At 43.8% G+C, this 20699-nt stretch overlaps 1 protein-coding gene across 1 annotated transcript in view; it reads left to right on the forward strand.

Moving 5' to 3' along the window:
- The window catches only part of XPR1 (xenotropic and polytropic retrovirus receptor 1), a 178317-nt gene that overhangs the window by 91576 nt on the left and 66042 nt on the right, over positions 1 to 20699 (forward strand). Inside the window, exons 4-7 of the mRNA XM_020789740.3 lie at positions 104 to 327; positions 11057 to 11206; positions 11575 to 11658; positions 12675 to 12756. Of these exons, the coding sequence (XP_020645399.1) occupies positions 104 to 327; positions 11057 to 11206; positions 11575 to 11658; positions 12675 to 12756 (540 nt within the window). The remainder of the gene's footprint in view (positions 1 to 103; positions 328 to 11056; positions 11207 to 11574; positions 11659 to 12674; positions 12757 to 20699) is intronic.

Here is a 20699-nt window from a genome sequence, read left to right on the forward strand (position 1 = left end):
GGCACATGTTCATACAGTATTCCTGATGAAACATCATTGGGTTAAACTTGGGTATATTGTCATTTGCAGCATTATGTGACCACATTCTATTTTTTTTCTACAGAAAAGCTTGCAGAAGCTCAGCGGAGGTTTGCTACACTTCAGAATGAGTTGCAGTCAACTTTGGATGCACAAAAAGAAACCAGTGGTCTTACCACTCTGCGTCAGCGTAAAAAGCCAGTCTTCCATCTGTCTCATGAGGAGCGTGTTCAGCATAGGAATATCAAAGACCTAAAACTGGCCTTCAGTGAGTTCTACCTCAGCCTCATTCTACTGCAGAACTATCAGGTACCAATTGTAGTCCTTAAAGGACAGTAATATCATTTGCTTGTTTCTTGCACATTTTAAATGTTTAAGCTGGAGATAGTGGCCACATATCTTATTAATACAGTGGTGCTTTGACTTACGAACTTCATTGGTTCCAGAACTCCGGTTGTAAGTCGAAGTACCATTTCCCATTGGAATGCATTGAAATGCAGTTAATCCATTCTGGCTGAAGAAGAAAAATCACCAAAAAAATCACCCCAAAATAATCACCAGAAAATCATTGCAAGACCCATTGGAAAAGCAATTAATCCCGGCCAAAGGGAGTGGGGGGAGAAAAACAAGTGAAGCATGCAAGACCCATTGGAAATGCAAAGAAAGCAAAGCAGAAAGCAAGCAAAGCGTGCAAGACCCATTGGAAATGCAAAGAAAACAAAGCAGAAGGCAAGCAGTGCGTGCAAGACCCATCTGATATGCTAAGAAAGCAAAGGAAAAAGCAAGCAGATCGTGCAAGACCCATTGGAAATGGGAGAAAAAACCAAAAAGCAAACAAACCTCCCAAGGCTCCCCCCAAGGACGCCAGACAGATCAGCTGGAATCCCTCTCATGGCATCCTGGAAACGCAGTGGATCCAGTAGCCTTCGAGAGCGGACCATTAAAACAGGTCCCTGCTTCCTACAGGGAGGGAGAGCCACTGAGAGGTTACATTTTATTAGGTGGTGATCTGACTATGACAAGGGAACTGAAACAAGATCAGTCACCATCAGACCACACTCGCTCCACTCAGTGGAGAACACCAGGTCTAGCATATGACCGCCCACATGGGTGGGCCGTTAACATGTTGGGACATGTCCAAGGAAGCCATGGTTTCCAAGAACTCAAGAGCTGGACTGGCGATCTCTGCCTCCACATGGATGTTGAAGTCACCCAGGACCAGAAGCCGCAGGGACTCCAACAGTGCCATGGAGACAAAGTCCGCCAGCTCCTGTAGGGAGGTGGCTGAGTCATGGGAGCGCGGTAACCCAGCAAGATCCCAATACTATCCCTGGCCCCAGTCGACATGTGGAGGGCCTCCAGTCCCAGCTTCACCACCGAAGAGTGCCTAATAACCTCCAAGGTATTTCTGTAAACAATGGCTACTCCCCCCTGCCCCTCCAGTCTACCCTGATGCTGGACTGCATAACCAGGAGGACAGGCAAGGATCAGAGGAACTCCCCCTTCCCCGCCCATCCAAGTTTCAGTTATGCACGCCAGGTCTGCATCCTCCTCCAGAATAAGGTCTTGTATAATCTGAGACTTATTGGACAGAGACCTGGTGTTCAACAGCACCAGTTTTAGAGTGGAGGGCCGGCTGATCTGACTGCCTCGAGACTGGCAGGTGGTTACAGTGCCAGAATAGTGAACAGCCTTCAAAGATCTGTTTACTGTTCTTCTAAAATAAGTAGGCACTGTGCCAACACCATATCTCCCTTTACCCGTAATCACACTGATGTTAGACCCCCTGCTGGGGGGGGCAAGCCTTCCACTCCATGTCAAGAAAAGAAGAAAAACAAGATACACTAAATTAATACAGTGAACAATAGTAAGAGAATTAACAAATAAGTTCAACATTTCTTGAAAACAATAATACAAGCTCAAACAATGATCAATTATTAAATAAATCAAATTATTAAATTAAACAATCAAATGGAAATGCAAAGAAAGCAAAGCAAAAAGTAAGCAGATCATGCAAGACCCATAAGAAATGGGGGGAAAACCAAAAAGCAAACAAACCCCCCAAGACCCATCAGAAATGAGAGGGGAAAACCCAAAAAACAAACCACCCAAGACCCATCACAGCACAGAAACATAACCCCCAAGTCCAAAACCACATTGCAAAACCCACCCAGAACAGTTTTTAAAAAGCAGAAAGCAGCACCTTACTTTACCAGGCAGTCCGAAGCCTCCTCTGATCGCACTCACTCTAACCGTTGGGGCGAAAAAGCTACAAGCAAGCAGCCTCTTCACCTACCAACGGTTAGCAATTTGAATTTCCCTCATTTTCCCCTGCCTTTTTCTGTTTGTAACTGGAAGCTCCAGCTGTAAGTCAAAGCTAAATTTTGTGGCCGGAGCTGGTCGTAACTCAAAATGGTCGTAAGTTGGGATGTTTGTAAGTCAAGGCACCACTGTAGTTAGTTTGATGATTTCCTTTGTTATTTCTGTTGAGATTTATAACATTGCAGCTTGTCACCTGATTCAGTACACAGGAAACAACTGGATGATATCTTGCAACATGAGTTTAGACTCTTCTGCATCATGATTTGGGGTATTAAGAACAAATCACATGAAGAGCAGAACCTCGCATCTCAATTCAAGTATTCCACACTATGATCATCCAAAGCATTGAGCTCAGTGGTACAAATCATTTTGTCAGTCTTTTCAGCCTGGGTGAATACTCTGTGCATATACTCTGTGCTTGGCACCTTGATTTTTAAAATACAAATACAAATAAATATAAATACAAATACAATAAATACAATAAGTACAAACCGAAAATTTGACCAAAAGCAGCGATGTAGCATTGCAGGAATTAGTATGCATTTAGGTTCTTCGTAGTGGCCTCTGAGAATTCACACAAATGGATTTATTCTGCGCCTGTGCAGGACGTTTGGAAGATTCTAGAGCTTAGGAAAAAGAAACAATTTAGTTCCCTCCCAGGGTGCAAGCTCCACCTCCTCAACTTTCCTTTCAGTTCCTCTTTTTCTGCCATTAGAGTAGGACGTGAGGAATAGCAGAGCGTTTAAGGAAAGTGCTATTGCCTTTTTTGTATTCTTATTTTGATTTCTATTCAATATGATTGTTTTTTTTAGGGATAGAACAACTCTTTAAGTTCTTTTGCTGTCTTTTTGCTTCCCCCGCCCCCCGGGATTCCCTTGTTTTTATGGCCCCTCGGGGTTTTAAGAAGTACGCCATTTGTATGCCAAAAAAAAATCCCTTAACAGACGGACACAATTTGTGCTTGTTTTGCCTGGGGGAACCCATCAACCCGTCGTGCTCCGCGTGCATAAGCCTCTCTAAGCAAGCTGTTAAGCTTCGACTACAACGTTTAAGGTCTTTTCTCTACAAAAAGACCCTTAATCCCGCTATGGAAGGGTAACCTGTTCCTTCTCCCCCTCCATGATCAGAACTTGCAAAGCTTGCCCCCAGCCCAGCTGCACAATCTTTGTCGAGCACGACTTCTCTACTTACCAAGTCCAAGAATTCTCAGAAACCAGCCAAACCAGCCTCTTTTAAGGCTCCTGAAAAGCCAACCAAGTCTGCAAAAAAAGAGGAAAGATAAAGACAAGGTTAGGAAGCAAAAGACTATTGTTAAACCGGCTATTACTCCGCTCCCTACAGCTCCAATGCATTTGGAGGGATCTTCAAGAGACAATCTTGGGCTCTCGGATAGAGAGGAATGTGTCATTCCTCCAGCTCACACACCTCGTGCCTTGCTCAGTTTCTCTCCAGGTTCGGGCCATGGTGAGGCTGATGCAACGTCCAGCCCAGCCTTAGCCCATTTTAGCCCTCGATCTTCAGGGTGGGCAGATACTGATGCCGAATCCGAGCAGGAGTCTGCTGTATGCACTCCGAGAAAGAGAACAGAGAAGCGAAAGCATACATCTCCATACCAACCATGGGGCCATGTGGGCCAATACTATCATCCCAAGGGGCCGCCGCAATATGGCTACCATTATGATGGATACCAGCCATACCTGTACCATGGCTACGCATACCAAGAGGAACACAGGGGATTTAATTATCCGCTACCACCTTGGTACCCTTCCGTGCCATCTCCGCTGGAAGCCCTTGCTCGACACCAAGGGGATGTCCCTACCCCCCCAAGTCGAACCATTGCAAAAGAAGACTGTGGTACCGGACCCCACCGTTCCAGCTAAGCACCTCAAGCACAGCAAATGTCATCCTTCAGTGGACACAACCATGCTCTACCCTGGCCTCCAGGGCCATCATACTGAGCCTTTTTCAGCATCCACACAGTCGGACGTTGAACCCCATCCTAGGGTTCGCGCGAGAGGCTTCCACCGCTCACCTTTGAGGGCCTCTGTTTCTCCAGATAAGGACGGCTCATCCTCCTGACAATCAACACCCCCCCCCCCCAGAGGATATCATGGACAGTCAACCTTTTTCATCCTCGGATTATTACACATCCTACGCCCAACTTATACTGCGTATGGCGAGGACCTTACAACTCGATGCTTAATTATCAGCACAGCATGAAACGGATCTAGTTTTCCATGACATGGACCAAGACAAATAGCCTCCACCTAGCCTGATCCTCATCCTGGCGCTCCTGAGACTCGCTAAGGAGTCGTGGGATAAACCACCCTCTACTCTACAATTGTCACTTAAAATCAAACACCACATGGAGTGGACGCAGACTTCCTCATCAAACATCTGATCCCTAACTCTATTGTGGTCGAGGCCACTCAGAATAAGTCCTGCAGCAGATCCTTTATGACTCCCGTAAACAGAGAGAGTCCGAACATTGACTCTTTGGGGAGAAAACTTTACACTCTAGCGGTGCTGATGATCTGAATTTCTAACTACCAGGCGGCGATGGGCACCTATCAGGAATATCTGTGGGACAGGGTTCTCCCCACTCTGCAAGCCCTACCAGATCCACCAAAGGCTGAAACTCTGAATGTCTATACAGAGGCCAATATGCTCGCCACACAACAAAGGGTCGCGGCAAAACATGCTGCCAACACCGCTTCTAAAACCATGCTAGCTTCAGTAGCAGTCAGGCGGCATGCTTGGCTTAGGGCAGTTAACATTGTGGACGATACTAAGAATAAGATTGAAGACCGCGGGGCTGTTTAATTCAAAAATGGATTATATCATAGAAAACATCCACAGGATGAGAATGACGGCCAAATCATACATACCATGCCAACCATATAAATATCAGAAGCCTTCTTACAAGAGGCCCGCATACCAACAGCAGCACCAGTATCAGCCCTTTTGGTACACTAAGCAGCAGCTGTCTGAGCAGGCTTATCAGCTGCCACAAACCAATCCCCTGCAATTTAAACAGCAACAGTTCCAAGGCTCCAGACACCCCTTTTGTAAATCCCAACACAGGGGTAGGCAATTCTCGTAATTTTTTCAATAGCCCCATGAGACTCTCCCCATTCCTCCCAGAGTGGTGGAGGATTACAACTGATAGGTGGGTTCTGGCTATCATCCAAAAAGGCTACTTAATAGAATTCTCAAAAATCCCTCCATCGAATTGCATCAGGCCCACCCCTTTCTCGGTACTTTTGCAGGAGGAAATATCCCTCCTCAGAAAGGGTGCTATAGTCGGGGTTCCACTTTCTGACTTGGGTGAGGGAATCTTCTCTCGATACTTCACCGTCCCTAAAAAGGATGGTGGCTTTCGACCCATCATGGACCTCAGAGACCTTAACGAATACGTACTTTATAGAAAGTTCCGTATGCTGACGCTTGACTCCATTCTCCCTCTTCTATCCCAGGGGAACTGGTTTGTCACCATCAATCTCAAAGACACCTATTTTCATATATCAACCCACCCGTCTCATCAGAAATTCCTCAGATTCAGGTTTAAGGATACAACTTACCAATTTGCCACTCTCCCCTTTGGGCTTTCAACAGCCACCAGAACATTTACAAAGTGTATGGCTCCTGTGGTGGTGTACCTCCCTACCAAGGGGGTGAAGCTCTTCCAATAGATCGATGACTGGCTCCTGGTTGCCCAATACTACCACAGCACCATTACAGCCACTCAAACCACACTCAACACATTAGACAAATTCAGCCTGAATATAAATCGGGAAAAGTCCCACCTGAGGCTTTCCCGACTTGTCAGTTACATTGGGGCACAACTCGACGCCCTGCAAGCAAAAGTGTTCCTGCCCCTCCAAAGAATCCTAAAGATCCAAAAGGTGGTACAACGGTTCCAGCCTCACAAGCTTGTAACTGCCCACGATTTACAGCAGTACCTTCTTGGTCTCATGTCATCCACGACGTCAGTGGTCCTCCATGCCAGACTAAAGTTGAGAACGCTCCAATCCTGGTTCCTATCTCAATTCGACCCCTCGACAGACAGCCCATTGAAGAAGCTGAGGGTTCTGCCATTCCTGGCAGACCAACTAGTCTGGTGGACATCGTCCACAATCTATCAATGGGCAGACCATTCAAGCCACCTTGTCTCTTGATACAGATAACAAGAGACACCAGCCCCTCGGGATGGGGGGCTCATTGTCAAGAACTCTGGATACACGGATTATGGTCAAAGAGAGAAAAAAATGCTCCACATAAATCAACTGGAGATGCTGGCCATCATGAAAGCCTTTCAAGCCTTCCTCCCACGTATCGAAGGAAGAGCCGTTCAGCTCGTAACAGACAGCAGAACAGCTATGCATTATGTAAATAGGCAGGGAGGAATTCGCTCCCTACCCCTTCTTCATCTAACCATAAAGTTACATTTTTCTTCATAAAGTTACATTTTCCTAACCATAAATATTTTCCTTCAAGCAATCCACATCTCATTGGATGACAACTATCTTGCAGATCGCCTCAGTAGACTACCCACCCGCATGCACGAATGATCCCTAAGCAAGACAGTTTTTCAAGACATATGCCTCCGATGGGGACAACCAGCTATAGACCTCTCCATACCGTCACAATACCAAGTGCCTCAGATACTGCTTGACCGCCAGCATAGACACAGCATCCCTAGGGGATGCGCTCATGATACCTTGGTCCGGAGAACTCACCTTTTTCCTCCGATACCCATGCTTTTAAGAACAGTAATCAGAATCATCCAGTACCGCATGGACGTGATACTTATCGCCGCATGGTGGCTGCGTCAACCATCGTTTGCCCACCTCAAGGAGAAAATGAGGGAAATGTTTCACTTACCTTCCATACCAACGCTCCTCTCCCAGAACGACAGGTCCATTCTCCATCCAGACATCCGATCCCTCCTCTTGACGGTGTGGAGGATATCCCTGAGTTCCGGGCAATCTTAGATCACGCTTGGAAACTGTCCACTTTGCAATCCTTCATCAAATTCACTCAATCCAAGGGACTCTCACTGGTCCCGACTTCCCTTAAAACGAGACTTACCTTTATCCTACACCTATTTCGTCTGGGACTTGCACACTCTACGATCAAAGTGTACGTATCAGCTATGATAGCCCACCAACCGACCAACTCCTGATCTATCAAACTTTTGTCTTATCCCACTGTCAGAGGATTCCTCAAAGCCCTACAAAATATCAGGCCCCAACACAGCAGATTGTACCACAGTGGTCTCTTCAACTGGTCTTGGAAGCACTTACCAAATAGCCATTCGAACCCATGGCCACCTGTAACGAGAAACTACTTTATATCAAAACCACCTTTCTTGTCACAATCACCTCTGCAAGAAGAGCTAGCAAATCGGCCGCTCTAAGAGTGGACCCTCCATATTTACAAATGCATCCAGATAAAGTTACCTTATACCTGGATGTCTCCTTCCTACCTAAGGTGATATCAGACTTTCATTTAAACCAGTTTATTACACTCCCAACGTTATTCCCATCTCCATCCACACCAATTGAACGAAAACGTCATACGTTGGACGTAAGAAGAGTCCTCACTTTCTGCCTTGATAGGACAAGGCACTTCAGAAACTTTCCTTGCCTATTCTTATGCTATTCTTATGCTATCATGGACCCAACAAGGCTCATGCCTCCTCAGACGTTGAGATGGATAGTTCAAATGATTCAGTTGGCGTACCAACTTGCAGGCAAGCCGATACCGGACCACTTGAAGTCACACTCTACTAGAGCAGTCTCAACATCAACCGTTCTTCATCGGGGCATACAGATGCAGAACATCTGTAGAGCGGCCACTTGGTCTAACCCTCTGACATTCGCGAAGCACTACCGCCTCAACGTCAGAGTCAAGACTGATGCTGCATTTGAAAGGGCAATACTGTCATCTTTGCTACCGTGACGTCCCTCCATCCGGTGAGTAAGCTTGCTATTCACCCATTTGTGTGCATTCACAGAGGCCACTACAAAGAAAGGTAGATTACCTACCTGTAACCATGGTTCTGTGAATTCACACATCCCTCCCTTCCTCCCCTCTGTCCATCACGTTGCCTGTGTTGGTACCTACTCTTGGTAATGGCAGACTTAGGGAACTGAAAGGAAAGTTGAGGAGGTGGAGCTTGCGCTCTGGGAGGGCACTAAATCGTTTCTTTTTCCTAAGCTCTAGAATCTTCCGAATGTCCTGCGCAGGTGCAGAATAAACCCATTTGTGTGAATTCACAGAGGTCCACTAGAAGAACCATGGTTACAGGTAGGTAACCTAACTTTTCTTATCTCTCTACTAGTTTTCAAAATTAAAAATAGCCCCATGGAACTCGCCTCTAGAGTAGGTTTATGGTACATTACTGTCACCCACATTCCCCAGGGATAGGGGCGTAACAGTTCTGAACCAATTTGTCTGACTAATGTTTGCTGCCTTGAGTCCCTTTTAGGAAAAGGCTGGGTAAAAAATATTTTAATACATAATAAATAAATGTTTTCCCAATTGCAGTCTCAATACTGCCCCTCCCTCATTTGCTATAGTTAAGAATAACATGGACTCTTGACAGCACCACATGAATTTTTAAACTTTTCACTAACTTTAAAAAATAATTTTAGCACATAATGCCTTACTGAGATTAGGAATTCTGTCAAGTGTTATTTGGGGGTGTAAATGCACAGGTCAGTCACAGGTACATAAATTCCAGTGTCTCTGTTTCTTTGCTTCTTTGCTTTCTTGTTCTTGGAGGGAGAGGACAGTTGTCACTATTGTCTGGAGAAGATTAAAAAAGGACTTAAGAATGAGCTAAACAGTCTTTTTTCCAGGCATAGTATGTATCACTTAAGTCTTCACCTTCTGTACTTGGTGATATTTAAACCTCTCTCCTTGGTTGTGTGACAAAAAGGAGTTTGAGTTCACAAATATTCTAAGAGCCACAAGCTGTTCTGTGCTTTAAAAAAATAATTTGAAGGCTCAGACCATGCAGTGCACCATAAGAATAAGCCCCGTTTCTCCATCCTGGGTTTACATTTTTCTCCTCTCTGAAATATTTAAGGTTAATATTCTGTGTTGAATTCTTTGTCTAAATTGTGTAGTTAGATGGAAAGACTTATAAAGAACTCAAGCAAATGTGATGTAGTAATACCAGGGCTGACAATAGCTTTACTTCCTGAAGCATGTAAAAAGCTATAATTACTCCCATTACTCCCATAGCAAGCAGAATTATTCCTCACAACAAATTCTATGGCTAAAATCATGACTTAGATTTGTTTTTCATTTCAGCTTTATGAACCATAGCACACAGGTCTCAAGGGAGGAAAATACTGGGTTTCTTCAAGAGAAAATAATTAAAATTTCTCTTGGCAGTAATATGGCTCATTAATGCATTGGCTTCCTGTTTTCATCTCCTTGTCCCTTCCCTTCCCTTCCTTACGTCTGTGTTCCATTATTAAATCACTGTAGGTGTAATTAAATTGAAAATAATTTGAAAAGAGTTGTTGTAGCTTCCCCATATTATTTTAGATATAGTTATAGAATAGATATACAGTACTGTAAAGATATTTGTTCAAAATGTGGTTGGGTATTTGTTTGGGTCTTAAATAAAATCAGTTTCCAAATTACATTATTATATAGCTTCAGATGTATTAGTTTCAAAAGGAATTTTGAAATAAATTAAACCTAATAGAACATTATCAGATTACAGTGGTGCCTTGCTTAGCAATTGCCTCATTTAACGATGTATTCGCTTAGCGATGAGGTTTTTGGAGCGATTTTGTGCTCCATTTAGCGATGTTTCCTATGGGGAAATTTCGCATAGCGTTGTTCGGGACCTTGCCTCACTTAGCGATGACAGTTTAGGTCCCCCTGTTTCGCTTAGCGATGTCCGTTTTCACTATTTTAAGTGTGTCTTAAAATGTTCAAAAACTGTTTTAAATGCTTGGAATCATTAGTGCACCTTGTAAAACCTTTGCAAACTTAATTTGGCTTTGTTCTGACTCTTAGTTAATTTTGGGTGAATTCCCCCCCCCATTGGAATGCATTGAACTGTAGGTTTGACAGCTGTATCAATGGTATCAATGTATTTCATGTGCAAGCATAACTAAATTGTAGAATAATTTTTCGTCTGTTGGCTAAATCTTGTGGATTACTCACATCTTTTCCTCTATATTATAAATTCTAGCTATCTCCAATTTTAGAAAATGAAACAGCAATAATGTATGGGGTAAGCAAGTTAACAGTAGATTTTAATAAGATATTAAACTTCTGGATAAAGCTCAAAGAAAAACATACCTTATAGAATTTGGAGTTCCATCAACAAGTAATCTCAAAAGCAGAGGAAGTTTTTAAAACATACAAGGCACCATACATATCAATTTCAAGAAATTATGAGAATATGGTAGCAAGATCAGTTCATCCTCCTCTCCATATTAATTTGAGCAACTGGAGTAGTTCAAAAATCTTTTGTTATTGAAGGCTAAAAAAAAAAAAGCTAACTTGCTTCCTGAAATCCAAAAATCAGTGATTTTACATGTCATCTCACTCGCAAATTGGTAGGGATTGACTCTTCATTTTTAGTCTTGACCCTTCAGTCCATCTAAAATACCTTTGCTGAGAAATAAGAAGTGTAGTACAGCAACAGTTATGATGAAATTGTGGGGTTTTTTTATCTTTATAGAATCTAAACTTCACAGGATTCCGTAAGATCCTAAAGAAGCATGACAAGATTCTTGAGACACCCCGTGGCGCAGATTGGAGAGTGGCTCATGTAGAAGTAGCGCCATTCTATACTTGCAAGAAAATCAACCAGCTCATCTCTGAAACAGAGGTATGATGTATTGACTTGTATATATTGTTGATTCTTAACCAAGCCAAAATATACTGGCCTATAGCTGATGAAATGCTGCTAAATTTATTTTTATTGCTTTATTTATTTAAGTTATATGCCGCCCACACTACCCAAAGGTCTTTGAGTGGCTTACAACTAAATAACATCAGGCATAAAGCTAATTAGGTACTTGAAAACTCCACTGAATTGTTCCCACTTTTTCCATATATCAGTGCCTTAATTTCACCTTCTTCTTAATGCTATTCCTATGGTAGCTGAAAGCAATTCAGCTCTTGCCTGTCTTTCCTTTGCTCGGCATTTATAATGCACTGGTCCTTAATTCAGTCTTTTGTTTGTTTGTTCTTTAGACTGTGGTAACTAATGAATTGGAAGATGGAGACCGACAGAAAGCCATGAAACGGTTACGTGTCCCACCACTGGGAGCAGCACAGGTACTAGAAAGATTAGAAGCATTTAAATGCATGTTATCCATTAGATGTAACTGACAAAAATTAACACTAGGAGTTGAAGGAGCTGACATGAGAAAATTGTGATGCGCCCCTCACGTGTCTTCAGGTCGTTTCACTAGCCTGAGGCCCACAATCCATTCTCTCCTTTCTGCTGCCACCAGTTGAACTCTGTCAACACCCTTTAATTAGAAAGATTGAGGTCCCAGCTGAGTATAAAGTTGAACAACACAGGTTTATTGATTACAGTTTGCTTAAACAGGTTCTTCACAGACTTTAATGTTTTCATTAGATTAGTAATAACTTGTTTCACTCTTAACTCCTTTAACTCTTTATAAGTTCCACACTCTTAACTCCTAACTCTGTCACACTCTCTAACTTTTACTTCAGACTCTCCTCTCTGACTCTACCTGACTGAACTTCCCAGACTTTGACTCACTCCTCCCTTCTAGTTTCTCTAGCTCTGCCTCCCAACAGCTCCCATTGGTGTATGCAAACAACCTCCTACATGAGCCAAAGCAGAGTGATCGCCACACTCATTTTCTTAGGATGATACTTTTTAGTCTATAGCAAAAAACATAGCATTTTCTAAATGAAAATGGTAGGAGTCCTACAATAGCTCTGTTACATAACATGAGATTTGGGGTTAAGGCTAAGTAATACAGATGAGGGTCAATAATGCATTTGCTCTTCTCCATGGCAGGGACTCATTTGCATATGTCTTGGCTGTTGTAGATATACAAATAGAATTGATTATGTCACAGAAATGGGGAAGAGATGCAACAGCTTAATGATGACCTTGCAGAGCTTGCCTAATTGAAGAAATTGGGTCTGTTAAGAGCATTAAAAATATAGATAGCACTTATATAGAATTTTTCCTGAGATCCATGTGCTCAGGAAAATTCTGCTCATGAAGTGAAATTTTCTCTAGTGTGACTGAAAAATTGAATTTTCTCTCTAAGTAGATGGTTTTTCCAGACTATTTTCTGTTCTGTTTGCAGCCTGCACCTGCATGGACTACTTTCAGAGTTGGATTGTTCTGTGGAATATTCGTTGTGCTGAATGTTACCCTCATACTTTCAGGTTAGTTTCTAACTATAATTATAACTATCCAACATTTGCAACCTGAGTCTAGGGATGGATTTTTCTGACCTGTTCATATGTTGATTGATGGTTATTAACTAGCAGTATGAAACATTACCAGAAGGCCAACAAATCATGAGCATAAGCCAGGTGAATACTAGAGTCAGATAAAATATTTTATAATAGAACTATTGTCTTGTGATTAAAGTTATAGTGCTACTTTTGAAGGCTTTAAATTTTTTTAGACAAATCATAGTTTTAAGCTAATATAGTAGGAGTGTTAACATTTTATTATGTTGCTATGTTATGACTTATGATAACCATAATTGATTTTTCAAGGTATGTGAAATATATATGCGTGATATTTGTGTTTCACTTGTGAAGAATGTTAGTGTATGTTATAAAATGTTCAGAAATGTAAGCTGGGTTAGCTTCAGACTCCATCAAAACCTTCTGTCATTGAAAAATTGTCTTAGGATTCCTCTGAGTCATGTCTGGTTTCAATAAAGCTTGCTTCTCTGGGAGTAAAATTGTAAACAATGCCAAATAATTGAAGTTATCTGGACCTCCATAATTTCTGTTGCTTTCCTTCCTTAGAAATTGCTAACTTGGAGTACATTACTAGTTGATGTTAAATTGTCCCATTTTGCACATATTTTCTGGCAATTGGGTTTTTTTCATTCAGTTAAATAAATGACATTTTAAAATGCCTAGAAATAAATCTCTAAATAATTCAGAGACTGCTGTTAATGTTGTACATAGTCACGTAATATACAATATGTAGTAGTCTGGGGCACTAACAATTTCATGAATTAATAATCAATATTTATCGTTTTGACAAGTTTAGTCTGTTTGTGCAGTTTAATTAATGGACCAACCTCCCCATCCAGTCTCCTAATGCCCCTTTGCTAATTATTCTTCCTTAATCAAAATTTTCTGTTTTTACTTTCCATGTAAAGGTAATGGGTACAGAAATTTAAATGCAGTTTTGGTAAATGAGTGAATGTAAGTGAAAACTACAATAACAATTTTTGTGTGCTGGCTTTCCATGTGCAGCTCTACTGAGTGCATCCTTATTGTCTTTTTTTTGATGTATTTGCTAGTTAGGAAGTTGCTTCTGAGAAAATGCATCTGGCAGTTATGACCAGAAGTAGTATATGTAAGTTTGGTCTTCAGTAAAGCACTGACTCTTGGGCTAATCTGTCATTCAGGATTATTAGTCAGGGGTATATTACAGGCTGGCCCCCAGGAGGATAGTGCAGATAGCTCGCTGTGAAAAATTTGCACAGCACTTTGTAGGCAAAATCACTCAGATCTGCTCTGATGGACGCTGTAGCTAATACAGGTCCTGAGGATGTAATATGGTACCTGATTATCCTGTGTTAATGGGTAAGTATAAGATTTCGTGGCCTGGTGGTGTGGACAGAACCCTTGGAGGGGTGAAGGCCACCACTTGTCTGCTGGACCCTTGCCCTTCCTGGCTTATAAAATCTGCCAGAGAGGGACTGGCTGCGAAGTTAGTAGGGGTGGCAAATGTCTCCTTGCAGCAGGGTAGGTTTCCAGCATGCTTAAAGGAGCTAGTAGTAAGACCATTATTGATACGTACCATTGACTGTGGTACCCTTCTGGGTCATATTTCTGGGATGGGACTTGAAGGCAATGTCTTCCAGTGGCTCCAATCCTTCCTGCAGGGAGGAACCTAGAGAATGCTGCTGGGGAACTCTAGTTCAACACCTTGACTGGTGGCCTGTGCTGTCCCACAGTATTCTGTTTTGTCCTATTTAATGTTCATATGAAACTGCTGGAAGAGGTTGTCTGAAGTTTTGGGGTTTGATGCCACCAGTACACAGATGACACCCAACTTTATCTCACCTTCCCATCTAAATCTGAGAAGGCTGTTTCAGTTCTATGTCTGGTGACAGTAATGGACTGGATGAAGGCGAATTAACTGAAACTTAATCCAGACAAAACTGAGGTGCTCCTGGTCAGTCAAAAGTCCAATCAAAGAATACTGTTTCAGCCTCTGCTGAATGGCATTACACTCCCTCTAAAACACAAGTGTGCAGCTTGAGAGTCCTTTTGGATTCATCTCTGAGCCTGGATGCCCAGATTTTGGCAATGGCAAGGAGTGCCTTTGTATAGTTAAAACTATTGTGCCAGCTATGCCTGTTTCTTGAGAGAGCTGATCTGGCCCCAATGACACATGTCTTAGTTACATCTTGGCTGGATTACTATAACACACTCTACGTAGGGCTGCCTTTGGAAGGTGATTGGAAACTTCACTGGGTCCAAAATGCTCCAGCCAGATTGCTAACTCAGGCTGGTTAAAGGAAACTTAACTCCCCTGTAATAACACCTCCATTTGCTGCCAGTCTGTTTCTGGGCACAATTCAAAGTGCTGGCTTTAACCAACAAAGCCCTAAATGACTTGGGTCCAAGCTATCTCAAAGATCTCATCTTCCTCTGGGAGCCTGATCATCCATTAAGATAATCAGGGGAGGCCTTTCTCTCATTCCTGCCGCCAGCCATTTTTAATTGTTACCTCATTTATTTGTTAATTGGGATGTGAAGATAATTCCTGGTAAAACAAGAAAGATTGAGCCATTTCTAAGATTCCTGAAGAATAAGAATGAGTTGTCTTGAGCTTCTGCTCTTTTTTCAACCTCTGTCACATTGGATTAATATTTTGTTAGGCAATTGAAATCTAAATCTTTATTGAAAGAGTTTACAAACAGCAATACAATTACTTTATAATATGCAAACAACTCTGAGATTAAATTCCACATTTGCTTCATGGCTGGGACAACTGAAGAATATCTTCAGGAGAGGTTTACTTAGGGAAGTGTACTTCCTGGTTGCGTATGTGGAAAGGCCATAAAAGTTTGGCTTCTTCATCGTGGTCTTCTGTGAATGCACACAAAAGGGTTAACCCAGCGCCAGCGTTGGGCCTCTCGGAACATTCTCGAGCTTTAAGAGAAAAGTAACAAGTTTAAGGCTGCCTATACTGCGCATGCTCCGCCCGCTCCAGCCTCAATTCCATTTTTCCGCCTAGCGGTTTGGAACCTCTCGCTTCGAGCTGTATATATTTTCATTATTCTGACTGATTTTTACGGCTTTTGACTTTGGATCAAATGGAATTTGTGAACTGTTCCTTTCCCTGACGCGAACTGTTCTTTGGCTTCACTCCGTTTTGCGTTTTTCCCTCGGTTTTGGCTGCTTCGGACTTTCCCGCCTTTCCCCCCGCCTTATTAACAGCTACCAGTAAGACTTTCCAGCTTTTATGTCCCCTTCAGGACCCTTTAGCCGTTGTGTGGTGTCCTCCAGGAAGATTCCCCACCAAGACGGGCATGATCGCTGCCTTTTCTGTTTAGGCAAGTCGCATATTGCTAAATCTTGCAGACATTGTAAAGCCTTCACTAAAGCTGCACTTAAAGCCAGGCAACAACGTCTTAAGTACCACCTGTGGGAATCTACTTTGGCTTCTACTGAACCTTCTGACCTGGAAATGGCCTCACCTTTGGCCACCCCTCGGTCTGAATCTGGAGCTTCCATGCAATTGGTTGTTTCTAAAGTTACGAAACCTCCTAAAAAAGCGACCTCTTCGAAGAAATCCGCTTTGACATCTAAATCTTCAGCAGCGGCTGCAGCGAAACCTGGAAAACAAGCAAAGGGGAAGGCTTCGGTTAAGTCCAAGGAACTCCCTGTGCAACTTCCACCTATTTCTGAGTTTCTACCCTCGCCGATTTTGGAGGATTCGTCGAGAGACCATGAATCCTTGTCGGAGGCAGCCCCATCGCTCCCTCCTCGACAAGTTGAGCCTTCTCTACCAGCGGGAGTCTCATCTCCAGCACCGAGTCAGCTTGCTGGAGCCACTGCAGGCTTGACTTCTGCCCCGCATAGCCCAATGCCTCTTGGGCAGGGGTCTTCGGCTCCCTCGGTCTCATCATCGCGTTCGAGGTCGAAATCCCCTCGGAAAAGCGCCCGTAGAAAAGGGAACACAATTTTTCGACTCGGCGTCGAGCCAAGCACCAACGTCAGAATGGATCCTGAGACTCTGATGACTCTGAGAGACCAAGGGCTCATCATCACCGTCGACGTCGATGGGAAGATAGCTCCTCTGATTCTTCTTCCTCCACGTCGAGCGATCGATGTCAAAAGCACAAGAAGGCGAAATATGTCTACATTTCTTCTTCTTCTGAGTCTCCACGTCCCTGACACTGCCATCGACGTTGACGGGTCGACATTGAGGGTTCAAAGGCTCCTGTACCACCCCCTGCGGACCCTGTTCCATCCACATTGACAGCCGCTATCTTTTTTTTTTTTTTGTATTTTTTATTTTTTATAAGGGATAACAAAAAGGAAAAGGGAATTGGGATTGATGAGGAAGAGGGGAGACAATAACATACTTTCATCCATTCTGTACCTATTGCCATATCAAGATTTTAAATTATTCTATTTACTCTTTTCTGCCTTCTAGATTCAGTTCTCCTTTCAATATGTACTGTTCACAAGCTGCCTGTTGATTCTGTCCACTTGTTAAATAGATCCCATCTTTCTGTTGCCTTTTGCAAGGGATAGTCCTTCATGACTTCTGATAAAATGTTCATTTCGGCTATTTCCCGTATCTTTTCAATAAGATCTTCTTGTTTCGGTACCGTTGATCTTTTCCAATTTTTAGCATATAAAATTCTAGCTGCCGTAAGACAGCCGCTATCTCTTCACAGCAAACTCAGTCTTCTAATCTCGACGTCGAGAGACTTCCTCACAAGAGGAAGCAGGACGTTTTTTCCTCGGATCCGGATGAAGCGCCTTCGGTAGCATCCTCTGATTTTGAGCAGGAGCTTCCGTTGCAACCTTGCCAGGGAGACCTGCCTGAGGGTGAGGTTGTCGGCTCAAATACTGATGATCCACATGCTTCATCTCCCTCAGAGGATTTTTCTTCGAACTCTCAGATGCTCTCAAGATTAGCAAGGGCTCTGAAATTGGAAGTAGACCAGCCTGCACCTCCTGGGGAGGACCTTATCTTTGGTGATATCAATCAAGAAAGGTCTCCTCCTCCAAGTCTCACCTTCGTCCCAGTGATTATGGACATTATCAAAGAGTTCTAGAAGCAACCTTCCACCTCCCCCTCTATTTCTCGTTGTACAGAGAATCTTTACCGTGTTCATGGCAGTAACACGAAATTCTTATTCAAGCATCCAATACCAAACTCTCTAGTGGTGGAGACCAGTTGTACTAGGCCCATTGGGAAATCTCATGTTACCCCCACTAACAAAGAGGGTAAAAAGTTAGAGATCATTGGAAGAAAAATCTACTCATTGATTTCTTTGCTCCTACGGATCATCAATTATCAAACTGCCTTAGGCACTTATCAAAAACAGCTTTAGCTTAAAATTCTGCCTGGTCTCAAGATGACCCCTGAAGATGTTCGGCAGGGTTTTCTTAACTCCCATGAAGAAGTTCAAACTGTATCCAAACATCAGAGATTGTCCACTAGACATGCAGCTGAGACTGCTGCCAGAGTTCTTATGTCAGCCATCACTATTCGCAGACATGCATGGCTGAGGTCTGCTGATATCCTAGATGACGTCAAGGCCAAAGTAGAAAACCTTGCCTTTGATGCAACCAGACTGTTCAGTGAGAAAACCAACAATCATTTGGAGGACCTTCATAAGGCAAAGAAAACTGCCAAATCTTACTCTGTCCAGACACAACCCAGGTACAAGAAATTTCAGTGGAGAAGGTCTTACTCTCAATATCAACAATCTTCGCAACAGTACAGACCTTGTAAGGACTTACCTCAGCAAAGGGCATCTCAGACTTCTTCCTCTGCTCCCAGTTATCGTCCTCCGCAATCCCAGCATAGACAATCCTATAAGCCGGCTGCCAAAAAATCAAAACAGTGTCTTTGACTCTGTCATAACTGTCGCCAGCAACCTCATCACCACACAGCTTCAACCATTTCTGGAAAACTGGTCCGCCATCACAAATGACTCATGGGCACTAAAAATCATCCAATTCGGCTACCGGCTGGAATTTATAGAATTTCCTCCCTTGGGGTTCGTAAGTCGCACTGCTTTCGACCCTGCTCTAGAAGAGGAAGTTCTATCTCTTCTAGGAAAGGACACCATTCAACCTGTCCCAACCACAGATCTAAAAAATGGATTCTACTCCTGGTACTTCGCCGTGTCAGAGAAAGGTGGGGGTATAAGACCTATCCTCGGCCTACGAATTCTAAACACTTACCTGCATCCAAGACGCTTCCGGATGGTGACCTTGGAGTCCATCCTGCCCCTGCTAAAGAAAAACAACTGGTTTGTGGTGGTGGATCTAAAGGACGCATACTTCCATGTGACCATCCATCCAGATCATCGCAAGTACCTTCGATACATCTTTCAGGGAACCATTTACCAATTCCTAGCCTTGCCCTTCGGACTTTCAACAGCTCCCAGGACATTCACAAATGTCATGGCTCCTGTGGCAGCTTACCTACGTCTCAACGGCATCCACGTCTACCCTTACATAGACAATTGGTTGGTGGTCTCCCCATCCAGGGCTCAGGCCCTGAAAGACACAAAGTTCATTCTACGGCTACTGCCACGGCTAGTACTTACCATCAACAGAGAGAAGTCCCACCTAGAACCATCCAAGATAGTGCATTACATCAGAGCATGTCTGGACACCATCAGGGTTCGAATCTTTCTGCCCAAAGACCGGATTCGAAAAATATGCAGGGCTCTCAGGAAGTTTTGGCCGGGGGCCCGTGTGAGGGCAAAACACGCTCAACACCTGTTAGGGCTTATGGCCTCTACTACTCCGGCTCTCACTCATGCATGCCTCAAACTGCGGTCCCTGCAGTATTGGTTCCTGGCACTCTTCAGTCCCATGGTAGACAGCCAGAAGAAACACCTTCGCTTCACTCCAGAGCTTGCCCAACAACTACAATGGTGGGACTACCCTCCACATCTGAGGATAGGCAGACCCTTTCATCCACTTCAGCTCACTGTACAGGTGACAACAGATGCCAGTCCGACAGGATGGGGAGCACACTGCGGACGGCACAAAGTTCATGCTCTCTGGTCTGCCCAGGAGAGAAACCTGCATATAAACTATCTGGAGATGATAGCTATCATCAAGGTCTTCAGAGCTTTCCTTCCCATGGTGCAGGGTCATGGTGTCCAATTAGTGACAGAGAACACCACGACCATGTACTATATCAACAAACAGGGAGGGATGCGCTCAGGCTCGCTTCTCTACCTTGCCATTCACCTTTGGGAGTGGTGCTACCAGCACCATGTCTTTCTGGTAGCGATTCATGTGGCCACCACAGACAATGTGTTAGCAGACCAGCTGAGTCGCCTCACACGTCAGACATATGAATGGGAACTAAACGCCCAAGGGAGGGATGCGCTCAGGCTCGCTTCTCTACCTTGCCATTCACCTTTGGGAGTGGTGCTACCAGCACCATGTCTTTCTGGTAGCGATTCATGTGGCCACAACAGACAGTGTGTTAGCAGACCAGCTGAGTCGCCTCACACATCAGACACACAAATGGGAACTAAACGCCCAAGTATTTCAGCACCTCTGTCACCTATGGGGGACTCCTGCCGTGGACATCTTCGCCTCTCATCGCAATGCGAAGTGCATTGAGTATGCATCCAGAGCCGGACTGGGCAGGGGCTTGTTAGGGGATGCATTCATGATCCCGTGGGATCAGGGACTCCTCTACATGTTTCCTCCTCTTCCTTTAATGCTGAGGTCTCTAAGGAAGCTTCGTCACTCATCTGTGGGAGCAATCTTCATAGCACCATACTGGCCCCGGCAAGTATGGTTTCCAACGTTGATGAGGATGTCCTCAGAGTTCAAGAGACTACCAGCGTTACCCGATCTCTTGACAAAGGATGCAGGCAGAGTGTTCCACCCAGACGTGGAGACGCTGCATC

This window comes from Pogona vitticeps, chromosome 4 (genome assembly GCF_051106095.1).
Source record: "Pogona vitticeps strain Pit_001003342236 chromosome 4, PviZW2.1, whole genome shotgun sequence".
Lineage (NCBI taxonomy): Eukaryota > Metazoa > Chordata > Lepidosauria > Squamata > Agamidae > Pogona > Pogona vitticeps.